This window comes from Capra hircus, chromosome 10 (genome assembly GCF_001704415.2).
Source record: "Capra hircus breed San Clemente chromosome 10, ASM170441v1, whole genome shotgun sequence".
Lineage (NCBI taxonomy): Eukaryota > Metazoa > Chordata > Mammalia > Artiodactyla > Bovidae > Capra > Capra hircus.
This window is the reverse complement of record NC_030817.1, coordinates 93,102,242-93,115,193: the sequence shown is the minus strand read 5'-3', so window position 1 is coordinate 93,115,193 and position 12,952 is coordinate 93,102,242. Positions and strand designations below refer to the sequence as shown.

The 12,952-nt window shown below is 42.7% G+C and overlaps 1 protein-coding gene across 1 annotated transcript; it reads left to right on the top strand.

Annotated features, from left to right (window-relative positions):
• Window positions 12-11,591, top strand: CRHBP (corticotropin releasing hormone binding protein). Its single transcript, XM_005685063.3, has 7 exons — window positions 12-226; window positions 594-693; window positions 928-1,085; window positions 2,430-2,640; window positions 4,329-4,477; window positions 8,116-8,233; window positions 10,898-11,591. The coding sequence occupies exons 1-7, from the start codon at window positions 146-148 to the stop codon at window positions 11,053-11,055; spliced, it is 975 nt and encodes a 324-aa protein (XP_005685120.1). The 5' UTR covers window positions 12-145; the 3' UTR covers window positions 11,056-11,591.

Below are 12,952 nucleotides of genomic sequence, written 5' to 3'. Positions count from 1 at the left end.
CAGAGAGCCTCCGCTCCTCACTGCTCTATAAAAGGGACCCAGCAAAGGGACCCTACCAGCTTCTAGCTCTCAGCCTGGCTGAGCCTGGGAAGCAAAGCCTGAGACCTCCGGAGCAGGAAGCACCAGCTGCAGAGGCAGGGCCAGCATGGCCCCCACTTTCAAACTTCAGTGTCACTTCATTCTGATCTGCCTGCTGGCTCTAAGAGGAGAGAGCCGGTACCTGGAGGTGAGCGATTCCCTGGGGCGGACCCATCTCACCTTCCAGCCCTGAGTGTCCAGCCTTGGGGATGGGCAGGCTGCCTCTGCTCTCAGATTATGTCGGGGTTAGCTCTTTCTTCCTAACTGGCTGTGCCCCCTCTTTCCCCGGGTATCCCCTAGGTCTTCCTGCCTACTTCTTCCCCCTTTCCCTCTGGCCCCTCGGGGATACCCCGATCTGATGGAAAAGGTCTAAACCTTCCCATCTTCTCCGGATCCCCCTGGAGACATTGATCTGCTCACTTGCTTCTCTGTGCCGTGGGCAGGGAGGGTACCCCGCTTCTGATCCCCTCTTCCCCTCCCTGAACTGTTCCGGACTGACTAATTTTCCTGGCCAGCTGCGGGAAGCAGTGGACCACGACCCTTTTCCACACCTCGCCGGTGGCGCCAGTCCGAAGCGGGAGCTGGAGGGGGAGCCGCTGTACCGCCGCGCTCTGCGTGAGTGCGGGCTGCCCGGCTGCCGGCCGTGGGGAGTGGGGGCTGGCCGGACCCCTGGGAGGGAGCTCGAGGCCCAGATTCCCATCGCGAAGGGTCGGTCCGAGGAGATGCCCCTGGGCGAGATGGGGTGACGCTCCGGGAGCCGGGCGCTGAGGCTGGGAGTCGCGGGAGCGGAGAGAGGGCTGCCCAGGCGGCGCAGCGGGGGCTGCAGCCAACCCCGCTGCCCTCCCCCAGGGTGCGTGGACATGCTGAGCCTCCAGGGCCAGTTCACCTTCACCGCCGACCGGCCGCAGCTACACTGCGCCACATTCTTCATCGCAGAGCCGGAGGAGTTCATCACCATCCACTACGATCTGGTCTCCATCGACTGTCTGAGGGGGGACATCCTGCAGGTGAGGCGCCCCCGGACCAGGTGGGCAAGGGACGGGTTCCAGCTACCCAGCAGCGAGAGCCGGTAACTAGACTCTCAGCTGGTGCAGGAGCGGGATCCCCATGCAAAAGGAACCTCCCCTCACTCTCTGAAGGGCTGGTGCCTCCTGCAGTGGTATAAGCTCCCCTCTGTGAGCTCTCGGTCCGCTTGTTGCATCCTGGGGCTGATGAAAAGTGGTACAAGCCCATTTAGCAGGAGCGCTCAGGTCCGCGAGCCCGTGGCCCTGGTTAGAAGGCGACCTCGCACGTGTGAGATCTGAGCCCGCCTTGCTCCTGCAGGTCCGTCTCTCTGTGGGATCGTTCCAGGCTCCCAAAGGCTGTCTTCCACGCCTGGGTGACCCGATTTTGGAGCAGAAGGGCACTGGCCACTGGGAGGCATGCTGAAAGGAATCTAGTCTGAGGCAGGGATGAGGTGTGGACAAGTCCTCCAGTCCCATAGCATCCCCACTCGAGTTCCCTGTGAGCCTTAGGGGTCAGCTTGGGATGGTTGCTGGACTTCTCCAGTCCAGTGAAAGTGAACATGATTAAAACTCTTAAGTGGAATTATTTTGGAAACTGTCAAATGCAGTGGAAGAGAACTGATCTGATGAAGGAATTTGTAGCTGGTAATGTTACTAACTGGAAGTGGGTTGAACTCATTAAATTGGAGACTTCTGATTTTAAGAATAAAGTCAATAGACTCTGACCTTTTATCCCGCCAAACTACAAACTTCAACAAGCGAAGGAAAAAACTCCTAATCTGCATACCAGACATTATTGTCTAAGTGTTAAAGTAGTTCTTGACATTTTAATGTGTGATAAGTTTAAAGATGGGGGAAATGGGTATGTATAACCATCGGCAGGTAGGTAAAGTTCTTGCTCCAGTTTGTCCTTTTGCTGTCTATTTTTGAGATATTTTGTTCATATTTTAATGAGGAAAGAGAAAAACTGAAGCCCAGATTATGCTCCTGTGGAATTCTTCTGAAGGTAGGGTGTGTGAAAAATAATGACCAATACAAAAATGTATATCATCTGTAGTTTTATTTACCAAGGTGGCTAAAATGATAAAGTATGAGAAAGTATTTGGTTCGGACACATTGGAGTTTATAAAGGGGGGGGGAAGCAATAATTAATTAATTAATTAATCACATGACTTGCAAACAATCCAGTCGAAATATACAGAAATAGAAAGCAAGTGTGCAGGGGGGTGCAGTCTGTCTACTCCCTATAATTGGAGGTCCATTGCTGGGTAAGCTTTTCCCCCTTTTCAACACATTTACGATTTCAGGAGCTGATGGACGTGATCATCTTTGTGTTTTTGTTGGAAGGTATTTGATGGTTGGATTCTCAAGGGGGAGAAATTCCCCAGTTCCCAGGATCACCCCCTCCCCACCACTGAGAGGTACGTAGATTTCTGTGACAGTGGTCTGAGCAGAAGGAGCATCAGATCCTCCCAGAACGTGGCCATGATCTTCTTCCGGGTCCATGAGCCAGGAAACGGATTCACAATAACCGTGAAGACAGAGCCTAACCTCTTCCGTAAGTGGACTTCCTGACTTCTCGGTTAGAAGGCAGGAACTGGGGGGAGAGAGCGTCCATCCTACTTTTCAAAAGTAGTATCATTGCACAGACTTAGGAAATTTGAAGTGAGGAAGGATTTGAATGGAAATTCTTTTGTAATTAGAAATGACCTAAAGGATATTTGTGATTCATTATTATGAAAATCAAATCAGTTTTTAATTTATTTACCAGGCTAAGTAAGATACTAACTTATGCTGGCTAGAATTCTATTTTTCCCCAGTCTTATTTCTGATCTCCTGAGTTACTACAATGTATTCAGTGACAAACTTTAATCCCTCCAGTCATTCCATTGACCTGGATTCAGATATGAAGTCTTTGAGATCCTTAGGTAAATGCTGAAAGACTGGGTATCTCGGATGTGTAGACAGATTTCATGCCTGAGCAGAGGGTTGGACTGGAGGACCTCAGTGTTGCCTTCTGAGTCTGAACCCATTGCTCTAATTTAGTTCGTTTCTGATGGACACATGAAAAGATGCTATAAAGCTAAATAGCCCAGGCCTAGAACACATTATCTTAATCAGAATGAGTTCATTCATCTATTTATTATTTTTCCCCATTAAGAGAAAAACGTTTGTAAAAAATCAGGTAAAGAAAACATAATCATTTTTGGTTGCACACAATAGTATTAATGTTAACACTTCATGTGATTGAAGAATGGTACCTACCTAATCTGCCAAAAAATAATGTACTGGCTGATCTCCCGATTTTTATTTTTAAAAAACAAAGTAACTTTTTATGGAAGAAGCACCCAGAAGGGCTATTTCTGAGGACTGGAAAAGAATAATACTGGAGGACAACTGTTTCTCCTATATCTTGTTTGGCTAGAAATCAGAAATCTTCTAGAATCATCAAGGAATTTCAGTTCACTTTGAAATTAAGTGTGATTAAAAATATGAGAAAGAGGCAAAAGGTAATTCTGACATAGTCTGGTCAGAAACTTTTGTCCAGTAATTGGCCGAAAACAGCACAAACTCTGATGCTTTTAATTTCATAGCTAAAAGAATAAATTTATTGTAAGTCTAGACCTGAGATACAAAAAAAATTTTCAGAAAATTTTGGGAATAAATAAACACTAAAGATTTACCTTTTAGTCAACTTACCACTTAACACCCATTAAATATTTATCAGATATTAGCCTTGTTTCTGATTTTCTCAGCCTATTTTGTAACGGGTTCAATATTTCTTTACTTTATTATCTAAAAATTAACATATATCTCCAAGTTCAGTTAATAAAGTTTTCAGACCACTGGGGTTTGAATTCTGGTCTCCTCTTTAAGCCTTGATTCTTCCAGACTTCCAGATTGAACTAAGACCCTAGTTAATGAAGTATTCCTAGAACTTATACCAGCTAGTATTGTTTGGTTGGTTATTAATTTATGTCTTGTGAGTGTTAAAAATAAGGTGACCCCCTGAGATTACAATTAGAAGCCCCTTAGAGCCCAGGGCTTCCTAACAATGTAGATATATCCCTGGTGGTTTTTCTTCCCTGGGTCCTTCCCATCTCCAAAATCACCTTTGTGATATGTATTCTCTTCTGGGGCCCAAGCCCCTAGACCATTAACAGAAGCTTAGAATAGGATAAGATAAATTTCCACAAAAGCCCAGCATACGAGATAGTGAACATGTGATTTTGCTTTTCTATAAAGCCTGCAACATCATCTCCCAGACCCCGAATGGAAGGTTTACTCTGGTAATGCCACATCAGCATCGCAACTGCAGCTTCTCCATCATTTATCCTGTAGCGATCAAAATATCCGATCTCACCCTGGGACACTTAAATGGTCTGCAGTTAAAGGTGAGTTGCTTATTGCTCCCCAGTCACTTCCTAAGGCCCCAGCAAACTTTTGAGAGCAAAAGTAATCATATAGGGCGAACGTGGATGAACGGGAGCGGCAGGTCCTTCTGTCTGGCCGTTCCATCTCGCACGAGCCCGCCGTCGCCGCCTGAACACACTCCTCTTCTATTTCCATTATGCTGCAAGCTGCATACTCAGGTGCCCCTTCTGCCTACTTGAATGCTTTTTTCGTGATGTAAGGAATGTTTCCAACTGGCAAAGTCGTGGCATATAATTACAATTGAACTCTCTTGTACTCGCCTCTTTTACAGAAATTCTCTCCTAGCAGAACCTAGTGTGAGTCATCTACACAGCTGTTTTTCTGATTATTGGAATTTTCTTTCGACATGAAGGAAGTGTCTTCATTGACAGAACTGTGTGATAAAGGAATGCTAAGTGTAGCAGAAAATGTGAAATTGGGTTTTTATATTGCAAAATACAGTAAAGTTTTGAAGCTTTTTTTTTTTTTTTTGCACTACATTTCATGCCATACATTTTGCAACAAAACATTAGCTGAGACTCCCCATCTACTTTTCCCCCCGTGAACTGCTGTATGGACTTTGCAGTTGTGCTGACCTTGACCACATTTACTTGCACTGGCAGCTGGTTTCCTCTGAGTCACCCTCACCTTTTATGTTCTCATATGCCTAGGTTAAGACAACTGATATATTCATTGGCATCCAAGAAAGTCGTCAAAGAAAATTCCTAATAAGACAGATTTAATAAATGAATAAGACTAGGGCTGAGAAAAGCAGTACATACAACTTCCTTTCAGCCCTAAACTCATAGGCCAGTGCTTATATTTTTTTAAGTTGAACCTTTGTGGAAGAATAATCCTTTGATAAAGACCGGGATAAGTGGATGTCTCTGGCATAACCTTACTGGCTTGAGACTGTATGTCATTCTTGATGTTTAATATAGAAGTATGGTAGATTGAGAGATCTGCATTTTAGCTATTTTTGGCTATGAGGAGTAATCTTGGTGCTTACCATTTAAAACAGTGTGAAGTCTGCAGTGTTCTAAGTATTTGTTGCTTTACAAAAAAAAATTTTTTAGGGTGCTTACTGTGTGCAAGGCCTTATTCTAAATGCTGGAAATTAGCAATGAACAAAACAGGTCCTGCTCAACAAAACAGGTCCCGCTCACATGGAACTTACATGCTAGGGGATGAGACAGGCAAAAGAATAATATGTTTCAAACAGTGATGAGTACCCTACAGAAAATGAAGCAGAGTGGCGTCGGGCAAACGTGGGAGAGAGAGGGCAGGCAACTACTTGAGCTAAGATGGTCAGGAGAGAAGCCTTTTGAAAAGGAGACATTTAAAGTGAGATTTCAGTGATAGGTAAGAAGGAGTTGGCAGCCCCAGGAGTGCTGGGAACAGGGCGACAGTTGTGCAGAGGCTCGGAGGCAGGATGGGCTTCCTGAGCTCCAGAAACAGACGAAGCAAAGGTAGGGGCCTGTGCTGTGGTACAGCAGCAGGGAAACAGGCAGGGCCAGGGTGGAGAGCCCAGCAAGAGTCTATTCTGTGCAGTGGCAAACCACTGAAGGGGTTCGGGCATAATCTATCTGATTGTGATCTGGTGGGTGAGGGGGGCTGGGATTGCTGGCTTCATGACCAAATTAAATCACAGAGCCCATGATGGGAAGGAGAGGATTGTGCTAATGTTATTCTGGCTTCCATGAATGATGATGGATGAGCTGTAGCGGCCCGAGTGGTACAGGAGTGCACCTAAAAGGCCATCGTCATAGTCTAGGCAAGAGGTGAGAGTAACTTAGTCCAGGGAGGTGGAACCTCCACAGAGAAATCTAGAGGTCCCTGCACAACCCAGCTCCTGCCATTGTTTACTGAGGATAGCTGAGAGGTTTGGGAAGAGGACAGAAAAGTCACCAAATGCCGAGGAGTGTGTGCTCCCCACCTCTTTGTTTCTGGGTTTTGTTCCCCTCATTTTTTTTATTTGTTGTTGTTGTTGGCTGCCCCGCACAGCATTTGGGGTCCTAGCTCCCTGACCAGGGATTGAATCCACGTGCCTTACATTGGAAGCATGGAGTCTTAACCACTGGGTCACCAGGGAAATTTCTGTTGCCCTCATTTTAGTTTCCATTTCTTCCCAACTTCCTATTTCCCGTTTCTCTCTCCTGAGTCTGCCTTTTGCCCTTCACCTCCTCCTGTGAAATTTGGAACCTATAGAACCAGCTGGAATGTTTAGTCTTAAGTCATGTTCTCCCTGGACACCCTCTACTCAAGGGAAAGGCAATTACATTTTTTTCCCTTTACTTCCCTTGACTTTCCATACAAGAACATGAGCCCTGTCCACAGTGGGGCTGACTAAGCCTGTATTTTATGGTTTGATGAAATGTGTAAAATGCATAGAACAGAGCACATAGTGGGTGCTTTAAATATGTATACCTCCCATCACCACTTGCTTCCTTTCACTGGACAAATGGATGCTGTTATATAGTTTTCTATTTGTTGCTTAGTTCCAGTTACATTTCAATATCTTCCTAATGTTGGAATGTGTGTGTTCACGTACGTGTGTATTCAGCACTCTCTGTTTTAGATTTTGGTTCCTATGTTGTATGGTCTATCTGGTTAACTTCTAAGCATCTTGCCACACTCAGCTAGGTCTCTGGAGTGCACCTCAATGGAGAAGAGGATCACAGGCAAACTGGTGGTGTTATTTGTGGGGGACAGCACAAAATGAAAACACAAGGACTTTATTTTAAAATTGTTAAGATTTCAGGATAGTGACAACAGAGCATTAAGCCAAGCTCTAGGCCTCACAAGTGTGAGCCCTGTGGATGTGGGCCTTGTGATCACGAGGCCAGCCCTGATCACAGGAGGGGGCGGAGAGGCGCGGCTTTGTTTGCCTGGGAAACTGAAGCCCCGGAAGTTCTGTAGATGAGACAGAGTGGAAAGGATGAAGGGAAGTAGAAAAAGGTGGTTACGGTGGATCACACAGAGTTTTAGACTAGATAATTATTTTGAATAGCTTGAAATAAATTTACTTTAGTTGGATGGAGAAAGTTGATGGTAACTCTAGCTAATTTGAGCCCAAATGAGGGTTTTGTTTTCTTTCTTTAATATTCTTATAACTAATCTAAATCCTTATCAGTAGAAAGGGTAAGAATTGTCTCCATAGCAAAAAAAAAAAAAGTCTTTTATAAAGAAGAGGAAAAGAGGTAAGTTGAAGGAAAAAACTGATATGGAAGTCCTATGTATAAAAACGCTGACTGCATGCTTTAAGAAATTCAAATAATTCAATATGTGTGTCCAAAGGATTTAAAAATCAAACCACTTTTAGATGCAATTTTTATATACTGTATATGGAGTTTAAAGATTCTGATTTCATCATTTTAGTCCTTGCACTTGTAAAAAAATGTTTTTTTAAATGCACACACATTTAAAAAAATAATTACTTAACCAATTTAGAAAAGCAATTCCTTTTTTTTCTTTAAAAAGTCTTAATTTCTGGAGTCTTGGATGTTAAACGGCACTTCCAGTATGTCTGGGCCTAAAGGAGTGAATTCACTAATCTGCCATTGGTTTGACTTCGGTAGGTGATTTAAATACGTCTTCCTCTGCCGCTTTGTTCTCTTAGAAGTCCTCCGCAGGCTGTGGGGGAATAGGAGACTTTGTGGAGCTGCTGGGAGGAACTGGTTTGGACCCTTCCAAGATGCTGCTTTTAGCTGATCTCTGCTACCCTTTACGTGGCCCAGGTAAGATGGTTCTTTGATTTTTATTTATGTGCCTATGAAGTTTTACCCTGATGCTGGGAAAGACTGAGGGCATGAGTTCCAGCGAACGCCAGGAGACAGTGAAGGACAGGGAAGCCTGGGGTATTGCAGTCTGGTGGGGTCGCAGAGAGTGACTGAACAACAAGATTTCATCCTTAAATAAAACACTTCAAATTATTTATAAGTGAAAGGGCAAGTTCCACCAAAAAAAGTTTGATTTTGCACATTGAACCAATGTGAGGATTTTGCATTTGAGCCTATACACAGCATCAAGGATGCATGACCGTAATATCTGACATTGGGAGAGAAACTTGTGAAGTAATAAACTTGCATGTTTAAGGTTGGCCCTAGGTAAAACTCTGAAAATGCCATAGAACTGTGCTTGTTCTACCTTTTTGAAAGTCCCTGCTTTCATCCTCTTGAGACTAAAGAGTTTGCCGACTGAAAACCATGTTTCATATAGTGTATGTATCATCAGTTAGTAATACCACAATGATAAAGTAATATCTAAGTCATTTTACCATATATATGTATATGTGTGTATTACTCGTAGTAAATACATCAAAAGATGATTCACTTTATTAGAAATTCCCAGAACTGCTCGAATGTCCCCAAGTTCTAACAGCAAAACCAGCCTCTGGAAGACTACTGCCAAAAGAGAGGCAAATTCTGAAATCTAAAAGTGGTCGCTGGTAGTAAAAGACCGGGTTAGCTCATGCTACAGCACCAAACAGAATCAGGTCTTCTTTACTATGAATCAGTGAGGAGTTTCCATTTGATCAGGCTCAGGTGGGGTGGGGCGAAGGTGGAATTGCTGACTCATGACCAAATTAATTAATGAAGTCCAAGTGAGAGAGAGGGTTAGGTGAAACCTTTCTATAAAGGTCTCCCATTTCTGTCCTTCAGATGCAGGAACCAGAGATTATTGATTAAGAGACAAAAGTCAAAGAGAAGAGCAATCTTTCATCCCTTATCATAGCCCCCTTCCTGTCTTGTAAGCACACATCAAACACCAACTAAATAATGAAACTGCAAATCAGACCTCCTTTTGATCAGCTGTTACCTGTTTTAATTAAACCCAGATCTGCCCACCAGTATTTTCACTCTGAGCTAATGCTGGGATCTTAAGCAAAAACTCTGGAATAGAATTAATATACATAGATAAAGGGAAAATATTTCTAAAAACCCACTTTGCTAAAAATCTGGGGCTAGTTTATGCTTATTTACACTTGAGCCCTGGTTTAAACCAGTGGCTTCTCTCCGTTTGTGTTCTCAAAGGCACTGGATCCTTCCATGCTGATGGAGGGCACCTGTGAGGAGATGTGGTTGAGCTGGATAAAAAGATTGGATTAAGAACTAATCTAACACTCATCCCTTAAAATTTAGATCATTGAAGCTATAGTAATTTTGGTGCATGAATTATATAGTTTGGTTTAGGTAAACGTGTGTGTGTGTGTGTGTCTGTCTGTCTGTCTGTCTGTTAGTCCGACTCTTTGTGACCCCATGGACTGTAACCCAACAGGCTCCTCTGTCCATGAAATTCTCCAGGCAAGAATACTGGAGTGGGTTGCCATTTCCTTCTCCAAAAGGGTGTGATCAAGCCCAAATATTTTGCCTGTTTTATCTAAATGATCGAAACCAGTCTTACGATAATTTGAAGGCTTGAATTATCTGACTCATTGGTTCATTTTAGACTTCACTTTTTTCTTTCATTTATCATGTTTCCATGAGCCCCTCCTAAATTGTTCATACAATGAACTCTTAGGTATCTTGCCCTTTAGATTGAATTAGGAATATGTCAAATAATAAATAAATGATATGCACATTAACTAAAGGAAATAAGGCACGTTATATAGATTAAAGTTCAGAGTAAGATCAGAAAAGAATGACCTTCCCAATCATTTAAAGAAAATTAACTTTGGACCTCATCATAGAAGCTTAGCCTAGACTCCCTGGCGCCTATATTAAAATAATTACAGGATTTATATTTTATTATCTCTCCAAATTGACTTTTACCTAAATAACTCTATCTGGCTGTTTTACTTCATTTAAACCCAGGTGCATATTTTTGAAGTAGCTGTTATACAAGGATAATAATGTTTCTCAGAATTTAGTCCTTATAGAGACAAAGAGGTGAAAAAGATTGAGAAAGTTAAAATAGCAGGAAGGATTATTGTAGGGTAGATAAATCTTGCCTCAGGAACCAGGTCTTGCACACGAGGAGAAAGGCTGAGTTCAGTTTCACTACTCAAGAGTTACACAGTTGACTCTTGAACAGCACGGGTTTGAACTTCTCAGGTCCACTTACACAAGCGTACACCAGCCTGGGTTGATTGAACCCGAGGATGTGGAACCTCCGATCTGGAGGAACTATGGATATGGAGGACAGATGATAAATTATATGCAGATTTTCACCTGTGGGGAGGGTCCTCGGCCCTAACATGCAGGTTGTTCATGGGTCAGCTGTATGTTATAATGAAAATGAAAACAAAACCGTTTCACTTGATGGTAGATGCTTGGTTTGAGTACGTGAGAGGAAGCTACATCTCCTTGCTTTTGCCCTGTTTGAATGATCTTGTGGACAGAAATGGCTTGGCTCTGTGGTTTCTAACCTACTGGGAAACTTACTTTTTCCGTGAATTATAGCCCAGATGAAAGTTGGCTGTGACCACACGGTGCTGCGCATGGTCTCCAGTGGAAAACATATAAATCGTGTGACTTTTGAGTATCGTCAGCTGGAACCATATGAGCTGGAAAACCCGAATGGAAACAGTATCCAGGAATTCTGTTTGTCTACCCTTTGAATAAACAAGTCAATGATTTCCATGCTGCTAGCTAAGGGAGTTTTTAATGGCTATTATATATGATTTTGATGAGCAGCTAATTAAGAACCTTTCATACCAGTCAGTATTCCCAACTTTGAACACATATCACGCACACTAATTTTTGTACCTTGCTTCTTTTTTTCATTTGGTATATAAATGACCACATGGCAGAAAATAAGCCCCTCTCCCTTGGTAGAAAAACAGTTTCCTGTAATTCTGTTATATGCCTTCAACCTGAACTGGTAAGACAAGTGCAAAGAAATGTGCAATAAAAACTTGTATCACAAGGGAAAATACTACAAAGAAATAAAAATGATGGTGTTATCAGTTTTATAACAGAAAATGCATGTCTGTGTATACCAAAGTAGTAGCATTTGTTTATTTGCTGCTTATTCTGTTTATAGTAGACAGTAGTTGTAGCTAGTATTATTTATTGATTTGTAACAGCTTGTTTTTAACAAACATTTGTAGTATGGATAACATTTGGCAATCGTAAATACAAGCGTGAATAAACATATTCAGAATGTTGGCACCTCAGCATCCTGCCTTGTTTACCTGAGTAGTTACTTACCTTACTACCATCAGAAAATAATGTTCTTAAGTGAGAACCAAATGCTGAACTAAATCATTTTAGACTTCTTAGAGCTCAGAGAGCTCTGGGTTGGGAAGTAGAATTATTAGGTGCGAAAGGTAAAATTTCAGCGTTTGCACAAACAACACTGACTGACTGGTCGTGATAGGGAAGCAGGATGTGGGGATCACTTTCCCACTCTTTTCCAAGAAAACTGAGAATACATGTCTTGGCCACAGTGAAGAGTGTACTTTGCAACAAGGTCAACAAAGGCCTTAAGCAGAAATCTGAGTACGTTTTTGGTACCGAAGATGGTTTATCGTTGACTGAGGCTTGTCCACAATCAGCTTGAGACCAAGCATGTGGGCCTGTAAAAAGACACCTTGAGGTCAGAAATAAAGTCTTGAGAAACAAAGGAAATACTCCAGAGTGAACAAGTCCTCTTTGGATTAATGGATGAACACTGCAAACTGTGCCATAACTAATGGCTTGATTCCGGGTCCCCAAACATATTTAATATAAAGTTAATTTTATAATAGAATTTACTGGAATCCCATATATTGGGATTGTTATCGAAATCTGGCAACCTGGCAGAAAGAAAAATGGTGACTGAAAATACTAAAAATGCCCAGATTTGAGCCTAAATTTTGTCTCAGTAGATATTCTGGAAATAGCAAATGGATGAATAAATGCCTAAATGGATAGATGGATAAATGCTGGGATGAATGAATAAATGTCTAAACAGAGGGCTATATAATTCCCGACTAGTTATGTAAGATACTGGGTTTCTTATTTTATAGAAAATAAATTCCATGGAGTTGAACCCTTTTATCTTTTTCGCAGTCCCTCTAGCGGCCAAAGAATTAATGCAGTTGCTTATATCACCATCAGAAGTTTCTGGCTCTAACACTCATGATCCCCTTAGACTCAGCAGGGAAAATAAATGGCCCGCGGTCAGGAGGCAAGTGTTTTTATCATGGAAGTGGGACAGGGTGTTTCTGTCCCTGAGGGACATCTTGCAAACTACTTAGCCTCTCTGCACTAACGTGGGCGGGACTGTGGTCCCTGAGGTCTCTTCGGATCTTGACACTGCAGCCATTTAGTTGTGACATGTGACTTCAGAGCTTGTTACTGCATATTAAAGTCCACTCTTTGAGAGGACTGTCACTCCAGTGAACGGTCTGTGACTTTTCCTTTGGATAACCATGATTTAGTCTTCATTCCAAAAGGATGGGATGGCTTTCTAGAAACAAAATTGAGCTCTCAGGGGAGGGGGAAAGTGCAAATCTTCACCTGCACTGCCAT